This window comes from Ictidomys tridecemlineatus, chromosome 5 (genome assembly GCF_052094955.1).
Source record: "Ictidomys tridecemlineatus isolate mIctTri1 chromosome 5, mIctTri1.hap1, whole genome shotgun sequence".
In the NCBI taxonomy this organism is placed as follows: Eukaryota; Metazoa; Chordata; class Mammalia; order Rodentia; family Sciuridae; genus Ictidomys; species Ictidomys tridecemlineatus.
The window spans coordinates 1,874,427-1,894,611 of NC_135481.1; the positions used below are offsets into that span (position 1 = coordinate 1,874,427).

The 20,185-nt window shown below is 36.3% G+C and overlaps 2 protein-coding genes across 2 annotated transcripts; both read left to right on the top strand.

Moving 5' to 3' along the window:
* The first annotated feature begins 349 nt into the window (after positions 1-349).
* Snurf (SNRPN upstream open reading frame) lies at positions 350-14,936 on the top strand. Its single transcript, XM_013365316.4, has 4 exons — positions 350-502; positions 4,898-4,993; positions 11,348-11,512; positions 14,814-14,936. Exons 1-3 carry the CDS (start codon positions 489-491, stop codon positions 11,451-11,453), a joined length of 216 nt encoding a protein of 71 aa, XP_013220770.1. The 5' UTR covers positions 350-488; the 3' UTR covers positions 11,454-11,512; positions 14,814-14,936.
* Snrpn (small nuclear ribonucleoprotein polypeptide N) lies at positions 14,820-19,649 on the top strand. The gene is made up of 7 exons (XM_021720400.1): positions 14,820-14,936; positions 16,228-16,379; positions 17,310-17,421; positions 17,925-18,077; positions 18,742-18,880; positions 19,246-19,371; positions 19,479-19,649. Exons 1-7 carry the CDS (start codon positions 14,934-14,936, stop codon positions 19,514-19,516), a joined length of 723 nt encoding a protein of 240 aa, XP_021576075.1. The 5' UTR covers positions 14,820-14,933; the 3' UTR covers positions 19,517-19,649.
* The last annotated feature ends 536 nt before the right edge of the window (positions 19,650-20,185 follow it).

Below are 20,185 nucleotides of genomic sequence, written 5' to 3' on the forward strand. Positions count from 1 at the left end.
AGAAATACCTGGGCTGGCGTTGTGGCTCAGCAGTAGAGCACCCGCCTAGCATGTGCGAGGCACTGGGTTCCATCCTTAGCACTACATAAAAATAAATAAAATAAAGGCATGTGTCCAAGAACAGCTAAAAAATATTTTAAAAAAGCAGAAATACCTAATATTATAATCTTACAATTAAAATAAATAAACAAAAACAGGCAGGCAGATTCATTAATTTTAGATGTTTGTGGTTTTTGAAGTCCTTCAGTTAAGGCATCAGAGATGTGGATTATTGGGGTCCAATAACCAATGCACTCGGGTCATTCTGGTTTGAGAACGTGGGACCCTCTGCATTGCGGCAAATAGACACGCATGTGCAGCACTGGGGGGAATTGGTGCGCATGCGCTGGTCGGAGGTGCGGTAAATCTGCGCTGCGGCAGTCTTGCGCAGAGCAGAGCGGCCCCTGGAGATGCCTGGCTCCTCGGCCTGAGGAGCGGTCAGCGACGCGATGGAGCGAGCAAGGTCAGCCGTTTTGGTGGCTTCTGTTATCTTGGGGAACTTTCATTTGTTGTTTACTAAATGGAGTACTGTACAAAACTGGAACTTCAGGGCCTTTAGCCCTTTGTTTTGGAGAACCAGATAGACACCTTTGGAGGCTTGGAATTTATCTCTTCTGTTCTTTGGTGTCGTGCCGCATTTTGCCGCATCCTCTCATCTGTAATGCCGCGCAGTTCCTTTCGTGGGTGAACCTTTACCTTTCAAATACAAGGCAGTTACAGTGGGTTGCCCGCGGTCTTGTGGGGGAATACTGAGGGTGACCGAGGACCGCTGAGGGTCCGCTGAGGTGTCCATGACCAGGGGTGGGGCTCACCGTTCGGCGCCATGAAGGAAAGGTATACAGTGCCTCTGAGTTTCGGGGACGGTATGCGGAGGTGACCATGCCGCGCTGGTCCATAGTACCGAATGATTTAGCTTACGGGATAGGGCGAGATTACTGTAGCACGGATGGAAGTGGATATACTGAGGGGACTACCGTGGTTTTAGGGAAGGAATTCAATGCCACGGTTGTCTGAGGGGACCCTGGTGCAGTTTGGGGGTTTATGCCAGGGTGACCGCGGAGTAGTTCTGGTAGGGGGTAATGCCGAGGTGAAGTTGGTGGGGGAGGGTACAGCAGGTATCTACCGGGCACTGGAGTATTCTGTCTGATTTTGCTTGTAACGGAGATGTTACAGCTATAGTTCAGCAGGTAATGCAGGGCCATTGGAGGGCTGGGGGCTCGAGAGTAGGTTGGAGAGCCCATATTGTTGTTGAGGCCACCACGGTTTCTGATGTGAGTGGGAAGAGTGGGGAAACAGTGGTGGATGTAGAGGGGGACATTGGGATGCTCACAGTGGCAGTGGTAGTGTGGGGAACGTTCGTTGGTGCATATGGCAGTAATGGCAGGGCCTGCTGGGTGTCCGAAGTGACTGAGTGGGTCAGCAGAATGACCTCTGGTGTGGAGGGGGAGGGGGTGAGAGGACGGATGGTTGCAGACAGAAGTAGAGACTTTGAAGGAACATTAATTTTCACATGATCTTTGGCTGTTGTGCATTTTGATTTTTATGATTGTGCTTTTTGCTTTCTTAAGCTGCTGTGCCCCTACAATGAAGTGCTAGTTACAGAAATTTAATTTGGTTTTCTTGTCTATTTTATTCCTTTATGATTTCTTCACTTAGGTGGCTAATGTGTAAGAAAGGGAAATGGCGTGCACAATTTAGTGTTGTGCATCTTCTGACATATATGTGAGGTGATGCCACAGAGGCATTGTTTTTCATTGTTTTTACTTATCATAATATAGTTTTCAAAGGCTATCTCAGGATTGGAAGCGGGTAATATTTTGCGTCACCGCCATTGTGCACTTTCCCAAAGATGGCCGCTGCTGCAGAGGCAATAGTCTGCGCAGGCGCAGCAGGGTGGGGCGGGTGGTCGCCCCCTCCTCATCTTGTCACAGCAGGTGTAGCACTGTTTGCACCTGTTTTCTCATTTTTGCCATGCTGAAATTTCAGCCATATGCTCTCAAAAGTGCTTGGGTGAGGTAGGAGAAATGTTGGGTGAGGTGTCCGCCCCCTCCCCAAAATGCTGCAGTGAAGGGTGCGGGGTGCGCAGGCTCAGTGGGGAGGATAGCTGTCTCTACCTGCCATGCGGTTGGTAGCGGAGAACACGGTTATGCAGCATCAGCTTGAAGAGGATAGAAGCCATCCCTTCACCTGGATGCTATAACAGCTGCTGTTTTACCTCACGTTCCCTATTGTGTCGCAGTGGAGGGTGGGGGAAAGAAGGCAGGATTGCACATACTCAGAAGACTTGGCAGCAGGCGTGTCCCCACAGTACCACGGTAGGGGTGTGGTGGATGAAGGAGTATGGAATGAAGGAGAGGTCAGGAATTTGCAGTCTCCACAGCTGTCCTGTGACCCTCCTTTTCTGTGCTGAAGTACATTGGTGTGGTAAGGGTCTATAGGACATCAAATGTGCATCCACCAGAGTATCTGATGTGCTGTTTGAGGCAGCCTCTATCACTGGTGGAGATGTCAAATTTGTTTTCAAAGTCATCTTTTAATTTTTGTAGATTGTTCTTTTACTGTTTTGTATGGTCTAATTTCAAAGTGCATTCAGTAACCCCTTACACATTCCCCTTCCTTTTCCAGATTTGATAATTTAATAATTACATCTACCATCAAGTGTATATTGTTTAATCTTCTGATGTCCAATTTTTTATCCACCAAAGAGATAATTTTATTAAAGTAGGGGAATCAGGAGCATGCCAAACATTGAATCATCTTGGGCTCCTATGATCTTACAGTTGTGTTTGTTAAAAGAGAAGAAAACAGAATCAGAAAAGTGGTGAGAACCCTATTGGTTTGGGGATATGCATGGGATCAGAATCACTGCTCAAGACTATTGCCTGCAGAAGAATTTTTAAATTAAGCTTTTGATAATTTTTGAAGTTGGAACTACTGTGAAAATTTGATGAGAAAGAATAATAAACCAAATGATAGGATTATTATATACCATTACTTTTTAAAACCTTTTTTTCCTTTAGGGATTTTGTTTTCCTTTGTGCTTATCTTCATTTAATCATGTTTTTCATTTATCTTTGTTAAGCAATATGTCTGGTTTTCTTCAGTTGAAATTAAAAAGGCAAATCTAGTTAGCTTGCAAAGCTTTGTTATGGAGTTTTCTATTTTTAGTAGTTAGAAAAATAGACTATTGTGGGCAGTATTTATTATTTGATCATTTTTTGCTGGCTTGTAGGAAGATGTTGCTGCAGATATATTTTGGTTGAACTTCTGAGTCCTTTGACTCTTTATAAAAAACTGTGTAGGCTGGCCTGCCATTTTGTAGTCTTTGATTCCGACTTACCATCCCAATATGGCAGATCACTGGAAAGACCTCATCCTGTTTCAAGGCATCTGAAGATTTTTAGATCTCTGATCCGTTAGGCACTTTGCTGGGGCTTTTTGAAAAGAAGGAGTGCAAATTCTTCAAGTGATTTAGATGAAGGAAGCTTGATTGAGGGAAAACTTGCTGTTCAAAGCAAGATGTTAGCTTAGTTTATTTCCCTTTTCTATTTGATCAGTGTTTATTACATTTTTATCTCTCATACCCACTGTCTTCTAATTGTTCATTTTTGTTTTCCAACAAATTTCACATTTAATATGGATAGCATTATAAATGTTTTATCTGTCACTATGCTATTATTTAGCCATTTGTAGGGAGAATTATTATTATTATTTAAATTTTTTTTAGTTGTTGATAGACCTTTATTTTATTTATTTATATTTGATGCTGAGAATTGACTCCAGCGCCTCACATGCCAGGCAAGTGCACTACTGCTGAGCCACATAATCCTCCAGGGAGAATTATAAGTGCTGCCCTATCATGACAAAGGACAATAAAATTTTAATCTTATTTCTTTTGTATGGATCAGCACTATCTTTCCATCCACTTTTATGGCATGGAACTTGAGTAATTGTGCTGAAGATGACATCCTCTGAAACTGGTAAAAGTAGTATATGTAAATTACCCTTGAGTACTAACTGGCCCAGAATTCTCCTTTTTCATAATTCTCTTTGTTTTGGAAGCATTGACCTTTCCTATATTAGGGAAGTGCAGATGGGAAGGATCTACTGTTAGCTAATTTTCAAAAATTCCTGAGGTCTTTATTGAATTTTAAAATATAAAGTATATCAAACATTTTTATAGGAAATGATATAATAATAAATTGTGGTATCCCATTAGTTTTTACTTTTCATTTTTTAAAAATATATTTTTGTAGTTATAGATGGACAGAATGCCTTTATTTCCTTTGTTAATTTTTTTTATGTGGTGCTAAGGATCGAACCCCATTGCCTCAAACATGCTAGGCAAGCGCTTTGCCATTGAGCAACAGCCCCAGCCCAATAGGATTCATTTTGATATAACTGTGAAAGCATAGAATATATATTTTTTTCTAATTTAGGCTCCATTTTTTAAAAATAGAATTTTTCCCTTTAAACTTAATGTTCTATAATTTCACTATACAAAATACTATTTATTATGATTTTTAAAATATGCTTCCCAAGCCACTTTTGGAATTAGCTTTGCTATTTTTGGCCAGAAGAATGAGTATGAAGTGGTGATATGTTATTGAATGTGTGTGTGTATTTTTCTGTACAGATGAGTAAATATAAATGGAAGTGAATATGTCTTTCATTTCTTGATCTTTTAAAATCAGATTGTCTGTGATAGTCAAGATCCTGATTATTTGAAGGGTAAAGATCTTCTAATATTTTAGTTTTATTTTGTTTTAATTGGATTTTGGTCACTTTCATAAGTCAATCATGAGTTGCATCATAAATTGATGAAGTCTACCAAATAATTCTTTTTAATCTGTTTCAGGGATCGCTTACACCTGAGACGAACTACAGAACAGCACGTGCCAGAAGTGGAAGTCCAAGTCAAACGTAGAAGGACAGCCTCACTGAGCAATCAAGAGTGAGTACAGTCTGGGCTGAGAACCAACTGAGGTCAGGATCATGTTTTAGTTTAGAACAAAAATATCATGGAATGGAGAGACTAAAAATAAACAAAACACATGAATGTAATATAGATGATATGGTAAAATGGTGAGATTGATTGAACAGGTATTGATAGAACACCTGTCTAGTGTCCCTGAGACCCTAAGTCCTAGAACAGGACAAGGGTGTTGGGACACTATAGAGTCTCTTCTTCATTTTTTGGTACCAAGGATTGAACCCAGGGACACTTAATCACTGATCCACATCCGTAGCCCTTTTTGAAATATTTTATTTAGAGACAGGGTCTCACTGAGTTGCTTAGGGTCTCACTAAATTGTTGAGGCTGACTTTAAACTTGCAATCCTGCTGCCTCAATCTCCTGAGTCACTAGGATTACAGGTATGTGCCACTCTGCCCGGCCTACAGAGTCTCTTCTTAAAACCACTATCGGGGCTGGGGCTGGGGCTCAAGCGGTAGCGCGCTCGCCTGGCATGCGTGCGGTCCAGGTTCAATCCTCAGTACCACATACAAACAAAGATGTTGTGTCCGCCGAAAACTAAAAAATAAATATTAAAATTCTCTCTCTCTCTCTCTCTCTCTCTCTCTCTCTCAAAAAAAAAAAAATCAATTCATTTCCCTTCCCACTCCAGAGATAATTTTTAAGTACTTGGTATTTATCATTTCAGAATTCATCCTATACATGCTTATATGTCTGTTTGTATACATTGCGATTTGTGATTCTTTTCTGACAGTATGTCTTGGGGATCTTGCTATAGTGATATATGTAATTCTATATTATTTTATAGATTAGGGTTATTTTAATTATTAACCTACTTGATACTTATTTTGTTTGCATTCCTTGTCTTCTAACAGTGAGGATATGAACAATCATTCTAAAATGCAGTGTATAATAATTTATTTCCTTAACTGTAGTATTTTTTAAATTGTAGAAGGTAGGTAACAGTTATGTCTTATTGTTGTCATGTAATCATTGTATATATGAAAGATTGTCAAAGGATTGCACATTTTATTTTATTTTTTATTTAGTAGGGCCACTGAGAAGTGAGCCCAAGGGTTCTGTACCACTGAGCTACATCATTTTTTAAATTTTGAGACAGAGTCTTGCTAAGTTGCTGAGGGTCTTACTAAATCATGGAGGCTGGCCTTAAACTTGGAATCCCGTTGCCTCAGCTTCCCAGATCCCTGAGATTACAGGTGTATGCTGCCATGCCCAAAAGATTAGCACACTTGAAATTACTGGTGAGAATAAAGATTTCTCCATTTCTTCTAATTTTTAGGAATTAAAATTCTTTTTTGAGTGTGTTTTTATTTTTGAGTTTCTGGGGATTGGGCCTTGTTTATACTAGGCAAGTGCTCTACCACTGAGCTGCATCCCCAGCCCTTTTTAAACAATTTTTTGAAAGAGGGTCTTGCTAAGTTGTTTAGAACATCCCTAAATTTCTGAGGCTGGCCTTGAATTTGGGATTATTCTTCCTCAGGCTCCCAAGTCCCTGGGATTACATGCATGTGCCACTGTGCCTGGCTTATATATATATTTTTTCATTTTGATACCAGTATCACTAACATTCCTAAACTGGCCTTGAACTTACAATTCTTCTACCTCAGCCTCCCTACACCCGGGAGTGCTTCAACATAAAAACCTCCCTTTAACTTTCAAAGTTTTGAATGTTCCTAGAGTTTCCAGTAGAGTTTAGAGAGCTTGTGGTAGAGTTTATGGGGAAGGACATCTGTTGAGGGAGGATCTTTTTAGTAAATGGAGTTCCATTTTGTTTGTTGTGTTTTGTTATGAGTTTTTATTTTATACATTCTGAACCTAGATTAATACAAGTGATCTCATGCTCCTCTTGTTTTGGGATGAAGTGGCCTTCTCCAGTTATCTGTCTGTCTTGTTCATATCTGTGGAAACAGTTTGATTTTAATGAAAATATAACTTGAGTTTCTCTGATATATACTGTGTATGTTATATATTAAACTTCATAGTCCTTCTTGTATTGGGGGCAGGATCTGAGATGAGTATTGAGTTAGGGAAATTGTATAATTTTCCAGTTCTCTTCATTCTTAGAGTAAATAGATTATGGAAATATATATGTAGGATTTTTTATTAGATATATATATAATATATGTATATGATAGCAGAATGCATTGCAATCCATATTACACATATAGAGCACACTTTTTTCATATCTCTGGTTGTATTAAAGCATATTCACACCAATTCATGTCTTCATACATGTACTTTGGATAACACCATCACATTCCACCATCATTTTTAATCTTCTACCCACTTCCTTCCTCTCCCATCCCTCTGCCTTATCTATAGTTCCTCTATTCCTCCATGCTCCCCCTCCCTACCCCACTATGAATCAGTCTTTTTATATCAGAGAAAACATTTGGTATTTGTTTTTTTGGGGGGATTGGCTAACTTCACTTAGCATTATCTTCTATAACTCCATTGATTTACCTGAAAATGTCATGATTTCATTCTCTTTTACTGCAGAGTAAAAATCCATTGTGTATATATGGCACATTTTTTATACATCAGTGACAAATCCTCTGAAAGGGAAATGAAGGAAACTACCCCATTTACAATAGCCTCAAAAAAAATTCTTAGGAATCAACTTAACAAAAGAGGTGAAAGACCTCTACAATGAAAACTACCGAACACTAAAGAAAGAAATTAAAGAAGACTTCAGAAGATGGAATGATCTATCTTGCTCTTGGATAGACAGAATTAATATTATCAAAATGGCCATACTATTAAAAGAACTATACAGAATTAATGCAATTCTAATCAAAATACCAATGGCATTTCTCATAGAAATGGAAAAAGCAATCATGAAATTCATCTGGAAAAAATAAGAGACCCAGAATAGCTAAAGCAATCCTTAGCAAGTACAGTAAAGCAGGTGGCATCACTATACCAGACCTTATACTATACTACAGAGCAATAGTAACAAAAACAGCTTGGTATTGGCACCAGAACAGACTGATAGACCAATGGTACAGAGACTAACCCACAAAATTACAATTATCTTATATTTGACAAAGGTGCCAAAAACATACATTAGAGAAAAGAAAGCCTTTTCAACAAATGATTCTGGGAAAACTGGAAGTTCATATGCAACAAAATGAAATAAAATCCCTATCTCTCACCATGCACAAAACTCAACTCAAAATGGATCAAGGACCTAGGAATTAAACCAGAGACCCTGTGTCTAAATGTAGGATTAATAGAACTTGTATCATGGTTTATATATAAGCTCAAAATTTCATAAGCCAGGTACTTGTATATTTTATTAAACCGAATCTTCATTGATATTTATCCAATTAATATCCTACCTTCTCCCAAACAATAAAGATGGGAGTCCATTCTGCCTAGAGGGATTCTATTGATTCAAGCCCTAAATAATTATCATTTTATTCATTCTAGAAAGTTCAATACAAAACTAAATAAAAATAGCACAAGATACAAACTAATGAGTATGAATAGAACTGTGCTGACTTTTATTCCACTCGTGGAATTGATGGTAATTTTGTCTTTCATTAGATATGTCACCACATCATCTCTTGTTCTTGGGATAATATCTTCCCTGTTAGTTGATATATTTTCAGTTTGAGGTAATTAGGGTTGGAGAGTCATCTTTTATCTATTTTAGGTATACCTTCAAATGTATTTCCTGATTAATATTCTGCTTTTTGTGATGTGTAATGCTATATAGCCTGCATCTTGTTTTCTCATTTTTTTTAAAGAGAGAGAGAGAATTTTTAATATTTATTTTTTTTAGTTTTTGGTGGACACAACATCTTTATTTGTATGTGGTGCTGAGGATTGAACCCGGGCTGCACACATGCCAGGCGAGCATGCTACCACTTGAGCCACATCCCCAGCCCCTTGTTTTCTCATTCTTAACCTCAGTTGTCTTTAGGCTCCCAGAGTTAACCAAGGAAGATACTTAATAGGAAATTCTCTTAATTCAAGTTTCAAGAAGCAAAGTTGTTTTTTTTCCTTCTTCCTTCAACAGTTTTAGGATTTTGTTAGGCTAGAGAACTGGTTGCTGTATGGCAACAGTGAGATTGAAATGAGGAATACTTAGATTATTTATTATTCAGACCTGGGCATATAGCTCAGTGATAAAATGCTTGCCTAACATGCATCTCCCAGCAATGGTAGGATAGATTTTATTATTTGGTGATTGGGGTAGGAAAATTTAAATGTAACTGAGGCCAACTAACTTGAATTATTGCACACATCACAGATATTAATATTCTCTCCATTTGATTGTCCTTAATTCACACATTAGCCCATAAGCTGCAGGGTTCCCATGCCATGATACATCTGATCCAGCTAGCTTGTGAATCTGTGATTCCCAGTGTGCTTTCAGATTTGATTATTTGGGAAAATGTCTCAGAACTTAAAAATAAAACATAACACACAAATACCTCTCTATATATATGTGTACATATTCTTTATATGTATATCTGTGTGATTTTGTAAAAAATGTTATGGGGATTTAACCCAGAGCCTTATGCATGCTAGGCAAACACTACAACTTAGTACAAGTTTTATAAAACTTACAAATAAATGTAGGTCAAGGTCTGAGAGGGTCTCAAACATAAAGCTACATTCTTTCAGGATGTACTCTGTATGTTAGTAGATAAAACCCATTAGAAAACATAACAGAACTTCAGAAATCCACTGTTGTGTTGGGGTTTCATTATGTAGACAAAATTAACTGAAACATTGGTCATGTGATTGAAATCAGTCTTTAGGTTCCATCCTATCCTAGGAAGTCAGGTTCTGAAGCCTTCTCTTTAATATTTGTTTGTTTTTTCTTGGGCCTGGCCATATCCCAATCTGAATTATCTCACTAGCATAAACCACCAAGAACAATAAAGATATTTCTATCTTTTTGTAAATTCCAAAGAGTTAGATGTGACTTCCTGATAACCTGGAACAGAGGCCAGCTAATTTTATTTATGTATGTATGTATGTATGTATGTGCTGGGGATTGAATCTAGGGTCTCTTTGCCACTGAATTACATCCTTAGTCCTTTTTATTATTTATCTCAAGTTGCTGAGGGTCTTGCCAAGGTACTTCTCAGTCTAGTCTTACTCTCATACTCCCTAAGTCGCTGGAATTACATGTCTATGCCATGGCACCTGACTTAAATTCTTTATTATTTAACAGCATGTTTAACACACAATGGAAAATATATAGAAAAAAAGTGGAAACCTGTACCAGTCTCATTTCCAAATCCAGTGCTATTAAATATTTTCAAATATATTTTATCATTTTTCCCCTTACCAACAGGGTAAAATTGCTAATATCAATAGCAGACCTTTCCTGTTGATCAGCAAACTATAATTTCCTTTATTTATTGTGTGTGTGTGTATGTATGTGTGTGTGTGTGTGTGTTTGTGAGAGAGAGAGAGAGAGAGAGAGAGAGAGAGAGACAGACAACAAGCATGTGCACATGCTGAGGATCGAACCTAGAGTACTTTACCACTGTGCTGCATCTCCTTTGTTTTTGATGTTTATTGTGGGCTTTGCTAAGCTGTTGAGACTGGGCTTGATTTTGTGGTCCTCCTATCTTGACCTCCAGAGTTGGGATTATAGGACTGTACCACCATGGCCATCTCTTTCTTATTAGATTCACAGCGAGGTTACTGTCCCATAGGGTGTATGGAGGGTTTTCTTATCGAATTCCCTGCTTACTAATACAGATGGTTGAATCACATAGTTTGAAAGCCCTCAAATCTCATGGACTTTGCAAGTTATTAGGTATTTATTTATGAAGAAAATGCTTCAGATGAGAGTCTTTATACATCATTAATGTTTGCTAAGCAAATACCCTCACTCTATTGCAGGAGAGTAAGCATTTTAGAATAATTGGAAATTGAATGATGGATATGGTACTAATAGTATTTCTACAGGAGTAATAGTTCTTAGTTTTATAGTTCTTTGAAAATATTTCCAGATTGGGTAAGTATCTGCTAGTTTCTTGCACATACTTATGTGTCAAGATTTTGTGTTTTGTGTTAATAGTTAACTTACTAGGTAAAAATGGTCTATTCTGAACATAAAGGAGAACCTTCATAAGTTTAAGGGTCTTTGTGTTTTATTTCATATAATTGCACATGGACAAAAATCTTATTAATAAGATGTATCTTGTATGTGTATTTATATTTATATGTGTGTGTATGTATATATATACACATATAAATATAGATATAATATATATATGAATATAAATATATAGATAGAATATATATATATCTATATATATATATATTGTGTTCTTTTAATAGGTGTCATTTGTACCCAAGGCGTTCTCAGCAGCAACAAGTACCTGTGGTGGATTTTCAGGCGGAACTGAGACAGGCCTTCTTAGCTGAGACACCAAGAGGTGGTTAAAGCAATACTGGAACATCAAGCTAGCTGATTTCAAGAGAAACAAACAAACAAAAAACCAGGTTAGAGCTGATACTGTAGTGATTAGTGTCATAAAATAAGCACATTGTATGACATTTAAAACAATAGAAGTTTGAACTTAATGTCCCTCCCCTGATATTTTGACATGTTTTTGTGTCACTTCCAAACATTTCATAGTGCATGCTTTTCAGAAAGTTTTATTCATATTTTATTTTGCATTATCAACTTTATATGAAAAATTTTTATGAATGGGCATTAAATATCTTAGTGAATGTTTTATTTATTCATGTTTTAGTTGTCAATAGACCTTTATTTATTTATATGTGGTGCTGAGAATTGAACACAGTGCCTTACACATGCCAGGCAAGTGTGCTACCGCTGAGCCACAGCCTCAGCCCCTAGTGAATGTTTTATAATTACATTTTGTGATAGACTTCATTTTTGTGTGTGTGTCTAGTTTTAAAGTATTTACTGTTTTAATTTCTTAACCTTCCAAATGTAGTATGTCTCTTTTCACTTTGACCAATTTTGGCATAAATGAAAGCTGTAAATACATCACACATTCATTAGCAATGAGTGTTAAGAGAATCTAAGTATTTTCCTATGCTTATTTACTAATTTTTTATTTTTCAATTATAGTTCTTTTTTAAATATATTTTTTAGTTGTCGTTGGACACAATGTATTTATTTTATTTTTATGTAGTGCTGAAGATCGAACCCAGGGCCTTGCACATGCTAGGCGAGTGATCTACCGCTGAGCCATAACCCCAGTCCCCTAATTATTTATTTTTTATTGTCTTTTTCTCACTTTCATGTTTTCTCTAATGTATTTCTTCTTGGAATCAGCAATGTAACAAAGATACTATCCATAATTTCTCAATGTAATGAATATTTATTTAGTTTGTATTTTTTGTTGGTTGCTCACTTTTTTTAAAATGAAATTTAAATTTTTTAGTTGTAGGTGAACACAATATCTTTACTTTTATTTATTTGGTGCTGAGGATCGAACCCAGGACCTCACACATGTGAGATGAGTGCTCTACCTCTGAGCCGTAGCTCCAGACCTTGCTCACTTTTTTTAATAGGAAAGAAGACATTCCAAATTTGATTTTGAATTAGTATTCTGTTTTATTTTGCAATTATTTTCTGTTTCAACATTACAATGCCCAAATTTCTAGGATTTACTTGTACATTCAAACATGCACACGTACATGCTCAGTTATTTAATTATTATTTGTTTAGAAAATAAAACTTTAGAAGAAAAGGGTTTTATTGATGAATTCTCTGTAGATTTTATTTTTGTTTTTTGAAATGTTACTCTTCAACATCTTCAACATGAGTTAACACGGATTGTTTATAGCCATCATTTTGAACTGAGATCTGAAGAGACAGCTTTTCTGAGAAATCATTTCATTGAATCCTTTATACCCAACATTTTGTAATAATTACATGGACTTGTATATAAATACTGGAATCTGATCACTGTCCCCAACTGCTCTTCAGAGTAAAGGCATTTTTCAATGAGCAGGTGTTCACAGATTAAATTTTTTTAACCTAGCATTTTTTTTTTGGCTACCCAGGTGTATTTGAAACAAATTAATTTAAATTTGACATTTGTTACTGCCTTCTGTGTATCTCAAGATGTGTATGCAAATACTCTAGAGTCTAAAACATGAAATCTGAAACACTTTTGGACTTTTGGTAGCAAACATTTTGGATGAGAGCTATTCAACCAGGAGTTCCTTTATATTTTATTTTTTAATATTTTTTGTAGTTGTAGATGGACAGGATGCCTTTATGTGGTTTATTTTTATGTGGTGCTGAGGATCAAACCCAGCGCTTCACATATGCTAGGCAAGTGCATTGGCAGTGAGCTACAGCCCCAGCCCTTTATTTTTAAATTAATTAATTAGTTAATTAATTAGTTTTTTAGTGGTGTTGGGGATTGAACCCAGGGCCTTGTGCATGCAAGGCAAGCACTGTACCAGCTGAGCTATATCCCCAACCCATGCTTTATATTTTATTTAAAAAAAAATTTTGCATACTGGAGATTGAACCCAGAGACTCAACCCAGACAAGTGCTCTACCTCTGAGTTATGTTCCTGCTACTTTTTTCAAAATTCTGACATGGAGTGTACCTAAAGTATTCAGGCTGACCTCTAATTTTCCTTATTCCTCAGCCTCTGGAGTAGCTTGGATTACAGGCTTGTGCTACTATGTCTGACCACAGGTACATTTTTGGCATCTGAATGTGTAATAACATTAATTATCTTAGTGCAGAGCGTAGAGTATAAATTTAGTGAAAATTTTATTTCTTCTTTAAACTTATTTTTTTTTGTAGTACGATTCCTAAATTTTATGTCATCACTTTCTAAGGGCATCTGAGGAAGCGTTTAGTAACATGAAAACATACTTAGGTTCTCATACTTCCTTTGGGTATTTTTTGTCATTAAATAAAAGTTTTGAAGGAAATATTTTTGCATGTGTATGCTTGCCATCTATTATTTACTTATTTTCATGATGAGGTAGGGTCTTGATAAGTTGCCAAGGTTGGATTTAAATCTACAATCCTCTCACCTCAGCCTCCCATATTGTGGGGATTATAGGCATGTTCCACTGCACCCTGGTCATGTGGTTTTAATTCACATTGTTTTGTAGATGAATATGTCCCATTTGTATTTTCTCCTGTTATGTCATTGGTAATCATATTTTGTACATTTTTCTGTAGAGAGTCTCAAGTTTATGATGATTTCAAAGTCTATATTTTATAAAAGTTTGACCTTGCTATGATGATTGATCTTAGGTGGTTTACCTTGCTTTTATGTCCTTTCATTTGAGAAAGATACATAGTGACTACTCATCTATCATATGATGTGAAGCTGCTGTTTTACTTTGCAATTATTATGGTCAATAGTTTGAGACCCTGTACTGTACTGGCTATAACTGACTACATAGGAAGTCTTAAGCAGATTCATATTATTTGGTGAAGAAAGATTACCTAATATCAATTTGAACAGGATTTAGGGGAAAGAAAGAGAAACTTGCAGTTGAAAATTGACTAAATTCAGGAATAATTGAGATATTGATGTAAATTTTGGAATTGGGAATTCATGCTTACTTGGGACATTTAAGAATTAGAAGGTAAAATAAATGAGTTTTATTTCTCTAGGTGTGTCAAATGTGAGAGTTAAGATGAGGGAATACTGAAATTTGTTAGACTCTTGCTATGGCAGCGTGAGAGGAGGGATGTTTTGAATGTGTGTTGCAGTGATTTTAGTGCAGAATTAACTTGTTTAAAATATGATATATTGCAGTGCAGCTATAACATGCTTTCCTCTGCAGGCTCTGTCTACTATTTATGAAGCTTCTGCCCAGCTTGCATTGTTTATAAGAGAACCTTCATCATACCTTTATCTGTACCAAGCTTTTATTTTTGACATCGGCTTTGGTGGAACAGCAATCATGGTAAGATGTACATTAAAGTACGGGGGTGGTAAGATGCTATAAGGGCCCAAAATAATAGTTTCCCAAGGTATGAGGAGCTTTGGGTTTTAAAAGTTAGGAAAGAGATTATATCCATAGACGTATTCTTATTGTATTAAAAAAAAAACTGGAGATGAGAAATGTCTGCTTCGTATTATTGGTTGGTTATTCAAGTTATACAAATCATGCTGAAAAGAGAAAGATAACTTATGATGTAAGAAAATACAGAAGTAATTTTTGGTGATCATTGCTGTTTTAAGGAACCATCTTGCCCATTGGTGACTCTTAATTTCTGAAGACTTACAGACTACTTAGGAAAGTTTTTTCTCCTTTTTTTAAAGTATAGAGATTGATCTCAGGGGTGCTTCACTACTGAGCTATCACCAGCCCATTAATTTTTTTTAACTTTTTTTGTTTTAAAGACTGTCTGGCTTAGTTGCTGAGGCTGGCCTTAAAATTGCAGTCATTCTGCCTCAGCCTTCCAAGTTGCTGGGACAAAAGAATCAGTTGGTTAATATAGATGAAAATTATCTGGATAGAGTATCCTAATAAAAATTTCATGATTCTGAAAATATAGAGCATGCATTCTCCAAGAGTATCAAAATTGGTTCTTGACGTATCAAAAAAAAATAACATTCTATATTGTTTTATAATACCACAAAGAATCACATTATATTAATATAGGGAGATCATGACTCTATATTAAAATCTCACATGGGAGGGTTACTGTGATAAATATCTAAAATGGTTCTGTATGGGAACAAAGACGAAAGAAAATGTGGAGAAACAAGAATTTGGAAGTTCTGAATATTGTTGTAGGTGTTATGGATCTGAATGTCTTTACAAAGCTAAGAAATACCATGCATTATGCTTTAGTTAGGTTGATGGGATTTGTAGTTTTATTTTAGGTACAGATTTGTTCAGGGTAAAATAAACAGTTTATAAAATCAAATGATCAGAAAAAAGGTCGTATTTGGGAAGGGTAGAGAGATTATAGTTCTAAAAGGTAACCAACTGTGATCTGAGGGATTTCAGAAAAAAATATAATGAGTAATGATGGGAAAACTGCCTAAAATTTTAAGAAGTAAAGGTTTTCTTAGAAGAGTCTAGTGGTCCTGGGTCAAAATTTGGTCTAGTATATTTAGTGAGAGAGAAGAAATGTTGCAGAAAAGGCTTGGAAGAGGACTTGTTAAGGAAACCAGATTTGGATTGATATGGGAGCAGGCAAGAAATGAGACAAATTGACTATTGACATTCCTTTTAATAATTACAGACTGTGGGCAAGAGTAGCAAGATGCTGCAGCACATTGACTATAGAATGAGATGTATCCTGCAAGATGGCCGAATCTTCATTGGTACCTTTAAGGCTTTTGACAAGCATATGAATTTGATCCTTTGTGATTGTGATGAGTTCAGGAAAATCAAGTAAGTCTGAGGATTGGGTAACAGTTGGAAGCAAAAGCAGTGAAAATCCAAGGGCAGAGCTAAAGTAGAGTTTATAAAGGGTGACTTTCATGTAGAGAAACTATAGCAGGGCCAGTCTATTGTCTAATCTCTTAATGTCATGTCTGACTTGGGTTAGAGCTTTAAAGGCATTGTATCCAATGTATTAGTGTAAATTTGCAAAAATAATCATGCATTACTGAGATTAAAACAGCAAAATATGATTGAAATATCAAATTATATGTATTTCAAAAAATTAGAAGTATTAATTGACTGTCCTCTCTGACAGTCTTACATTGAAGGAGAGAAAGTAATTGTCCATGGTTGGGAAATTGTGTTACGAATACCATTTGGTATCCCTTCTCTCTATTACTATTTCTTTTATTTCAGTTTTTTATTCAAGATTTATTTAGTTAAAAGTGATTTTAAAAATTTATTTTCCATTTCTTTAATCTTTTCTTAGTTGTTGATAGATATTTATTTTATTTATTTATTTTTATGTGGTGCTGAGGATCAAACCCAGTGCCTCACACATGCTAGGTAAGCACTGTACCACTGAGCCACTGCCCCAGCCCTATTTTCCATTTTAATGTGGAAATAGAGTTGAAAATTTTATCTACCTTAAAAGGCTAAGTCTCATAATTTCCATCTATATTTTACAAAAGTAATTCACTTTTTGTAATATTTGTGTAATATCCAGGAAATATTCTGGAAAGGACAATAGTTAAAATAGGAAAGGAGCTTTGCTATTTATATATGTAAATTGAGTCTGAATGTTTCATTTAGGGGATTAAACTGAATAACTTAAGTGAGAATCTTGGCATTAGTTTTTGTCTTATTTAGTACTTGTGTTTAATGAAAAATTTGAGGATTGCTAAAATTTCTCTCACTAAAATTTCTTCTTATTCATAGGCCAAAGAATGCAAAGCAGCCAGAGCGTGAAGAAAAGCGGGTTTTAGGTCTGGTGTTGCTGCGTGGGGAGAACTTGGTATCCATGACTGTGGAGGGACCACCCCCTAAAGATGTAAGGAAGATACAGGGCAGGACAGAGCTCTTTAAAATTTTGTCTTTGAAAGTAATTTTTTGTTGTTTTATTCTTAATTGGTATATAAAAGGAAATAATTTAAATATGGGAGAATATTGTATTCTTTGAGATGGCTGAAATTGGGGGACCAGGGAAGCACAATATAGTATACTTTTGTCAAATGTGTTCAGAACTTGAAGCTAGCTAATATTTGAACTTTTATGAATTAAAAGTTTTCTGATGGGTTACTTTATGTGCTGGGTTACCTAGGTAATCATGGGAGTTGTCGATTTATTTCCACATGGTATGTGTCCTAACAATTTGAAAAATATATATGTGGAGAATTATCTCCATGGTATATATACTCATTTTTTCCATTTGAGTGCTGAAATTAATGTTAGGTGGGAGGCCTGGGAACATAGTGGGTAAAATGGTTTTTGTATAAAAGTGCTGAGAACTTGAGTAAGTCATTCAGTTCTACATTATAAATTTTCTTATTTCAGACTGGTATTGCTCGGGTGCCACTTGCTGGAGCTGCAGGAGGTCCTGGGGTTGGGAGGGCAGCTGGCAGAGGAGTACCAGCTGGTGTACCAATTCCCCAGGCTCCTGCTGGATTAGCAGGCCCTGTCAGAGGAGTTGGAGGTCCATCCCAGCAGGTGGGTAACAAGGAAAGGGTTTTAGCTTAATGGGGAAATGTGAGTAGATCCTTGGATTGAGGATATTTAAAAATGTGTATTTGTTTAAGCAGTATATGTTATAGAATAAGCAGTGAGATAAATATAAAAGCAAGGTAATAAAACTAGTTATTTAAAATGGTTACTGGATATTTAAAGCCACCTTGTTAGGAGTAAAACTATTATTTGCTTATTCAGAAAAATACGAATGTACATGTCAGATTTGGAAAAAAGAGAATAGCTGCTTTGATATGTCATAATACCAAGATTTTTAAAAAATATTTTTTATTTGTTGATGGACCTTTATTTATTTATATGCAGTGCTGAGAATTGAACCTAGTTCCTCACACATGCTAGGCAAGTCCTCTACCACTGAGCTACAACCCCAGCCCATAATACCAAGATTAAAAAAAAATGCAGAACTCAGGATGGGATGTATCTCAGTGGTGGAGCATGCACTTGACATGTGATTAAGCCCTTGGATTTCATTCCTAGTGCTGCAAAAATAAAATATGAATGAGACAAGTATAAAATTGCAGTAATTATTTAGCATTTAAGAGGACATACCTAATATTTATTTTCTGTGTATAAAAATGTGAGCATGTTTCTTCTCATTTTTATTGTCTTCCTGGCTCTGCCCTCTTAGGTAATGACTCCACAAGGAAGAGGTACTGTAGCAGCTGCTGCTGTTGCTGCTACTGCCAGCATTGCTGGAGCCCCAACACAGTACCCACCAGGACGGGGGACTCCACCCCCACCTGTAGGCAGAGCAACCCCACCACCAGGTATGGTTATTTGTGAAAAAGAATAATTTGTATCTCCAGGAGTTCATATGCCATTATCTAAGTCAGTTTGAGACAACAACAACAACTGATTTAGATAATGGATTCAGACACAACCTAAGTGCTCAATTAGAGATTTTGGGAGTATATTATTAGTTTTTAATGAAAGAGTAGGAATTCTTTTTGAATTGGAGATGGCAAACAGGAGCAATATTTAAAAAGAAATTATTTGATCCTCACTGGCTGCTGCTTTTCCCTCTTTCTTTCTGGATTGAACCCAGCTCATTTCTTCTCATTACTTTGGGCTGAAGTCTAACTTTCCTGAGCCAACTTATAAGGTCTTTATTTCTGAATTGTTTTCTTTGTAGGCATCATGGCTCCTCCACCTGGTATGAGACCACCTATGGGCCCACCAATTGGGCTTCCCCCTGCTCGAGGGACGCCAATAGGCATGCCTCCTCCTGGAATGAGGCCCCCACCACCAGGAATTAGAGGTGAATTGGGATTATAGGAGTTTGAGAGTAGCAGCCAGGGCTTTGAATGCATATATATTATTTTTCTGACTATTTCATTGAATTTTGTTTTATTTTTTGTTTTCTAGGTCCACCTCCCCCAGGAATGCGTCCACCAAGACCCTAGAATACTGTTGATTCATCTAAGTCACCTTTATCCCTACTCTGCGTCTTGTGAATTGTGTAGATTGTTTGTGAGCTTTTTGTCCCCTTTCTGCATTAATAATAGACAATAAATGCATAGAGCAATTAAACCATGAGATACTTGTATATTTTTTTCTTTGCCTATTTATATTGGTGAGGTCAGAGTGAAAACATTTTTTCTGGTATTGAATCCTATTAAGGAATTTATTCAAATTACTTTTTAAGGTAAAATGATTGTGCTATTTGTTTCTGCTTTCTGACTTTCTTCTACTTTGTGCATGACCAGTGTTGATTGATAACATTTGCAGATAGGAAACTCATGAAACAGGGGCTTTAAGTCATTATGAATTCATAAATAGTCTTCTGCTTTTTACTTTACTATGTTACAATATCTAAAATAAAGTAGAGATGAATGCAAGGTCTTGTAAGGATACAATATTTACTGAAGGAAATTGTGCCACTGACTTGGACTCTGTGCTCATTAATTTCAATTATTTGCAACAAGAGATAGCCTTTCCTTGGAAATTTACCTTAGTTAATCAATTTTTACAGTATCCTGAAATCAGAATAGAAGATCTGATCCTGTTGTCTCAAACTGACTTAGGTAAACATTGTCTTCCTGCATGTAAGTATTCATTTATAAAATATTAAA

What these genes read in the sequence shown, in the direction of transcription:
- Snurf (XM_013365316.4), top strand. An exon ending in GCCTCACTGAGCAATCAAGA is followed by an intron (nt 4,994 to 11,347) that starts GTGAGTACAGTC and finishes TTCTTTTAATAG; the next exon opens with GTGTCATTTGTACCCAAGGC.
- Snrpn (XM_021720400.1), top strand. An exon ending in GATGAGTTCAGGAAAATCAA is followed by an intron (nt 16,380 to 17,309) that starts GTAAGTCTGAGG and finishes TCTTATTCATAG; the next exon opens with GCCAAAGAATGCAAAGCAGC. An exon ending in TTGGAGGTCCATCCCAGCAG is followed by an intron (nt 18,078 to 18,741) that starts GTGGGTAACAAG and finishes CTGCCCTCTTAG; the next exon opens with GTAATGACTCCACAAGGAAG.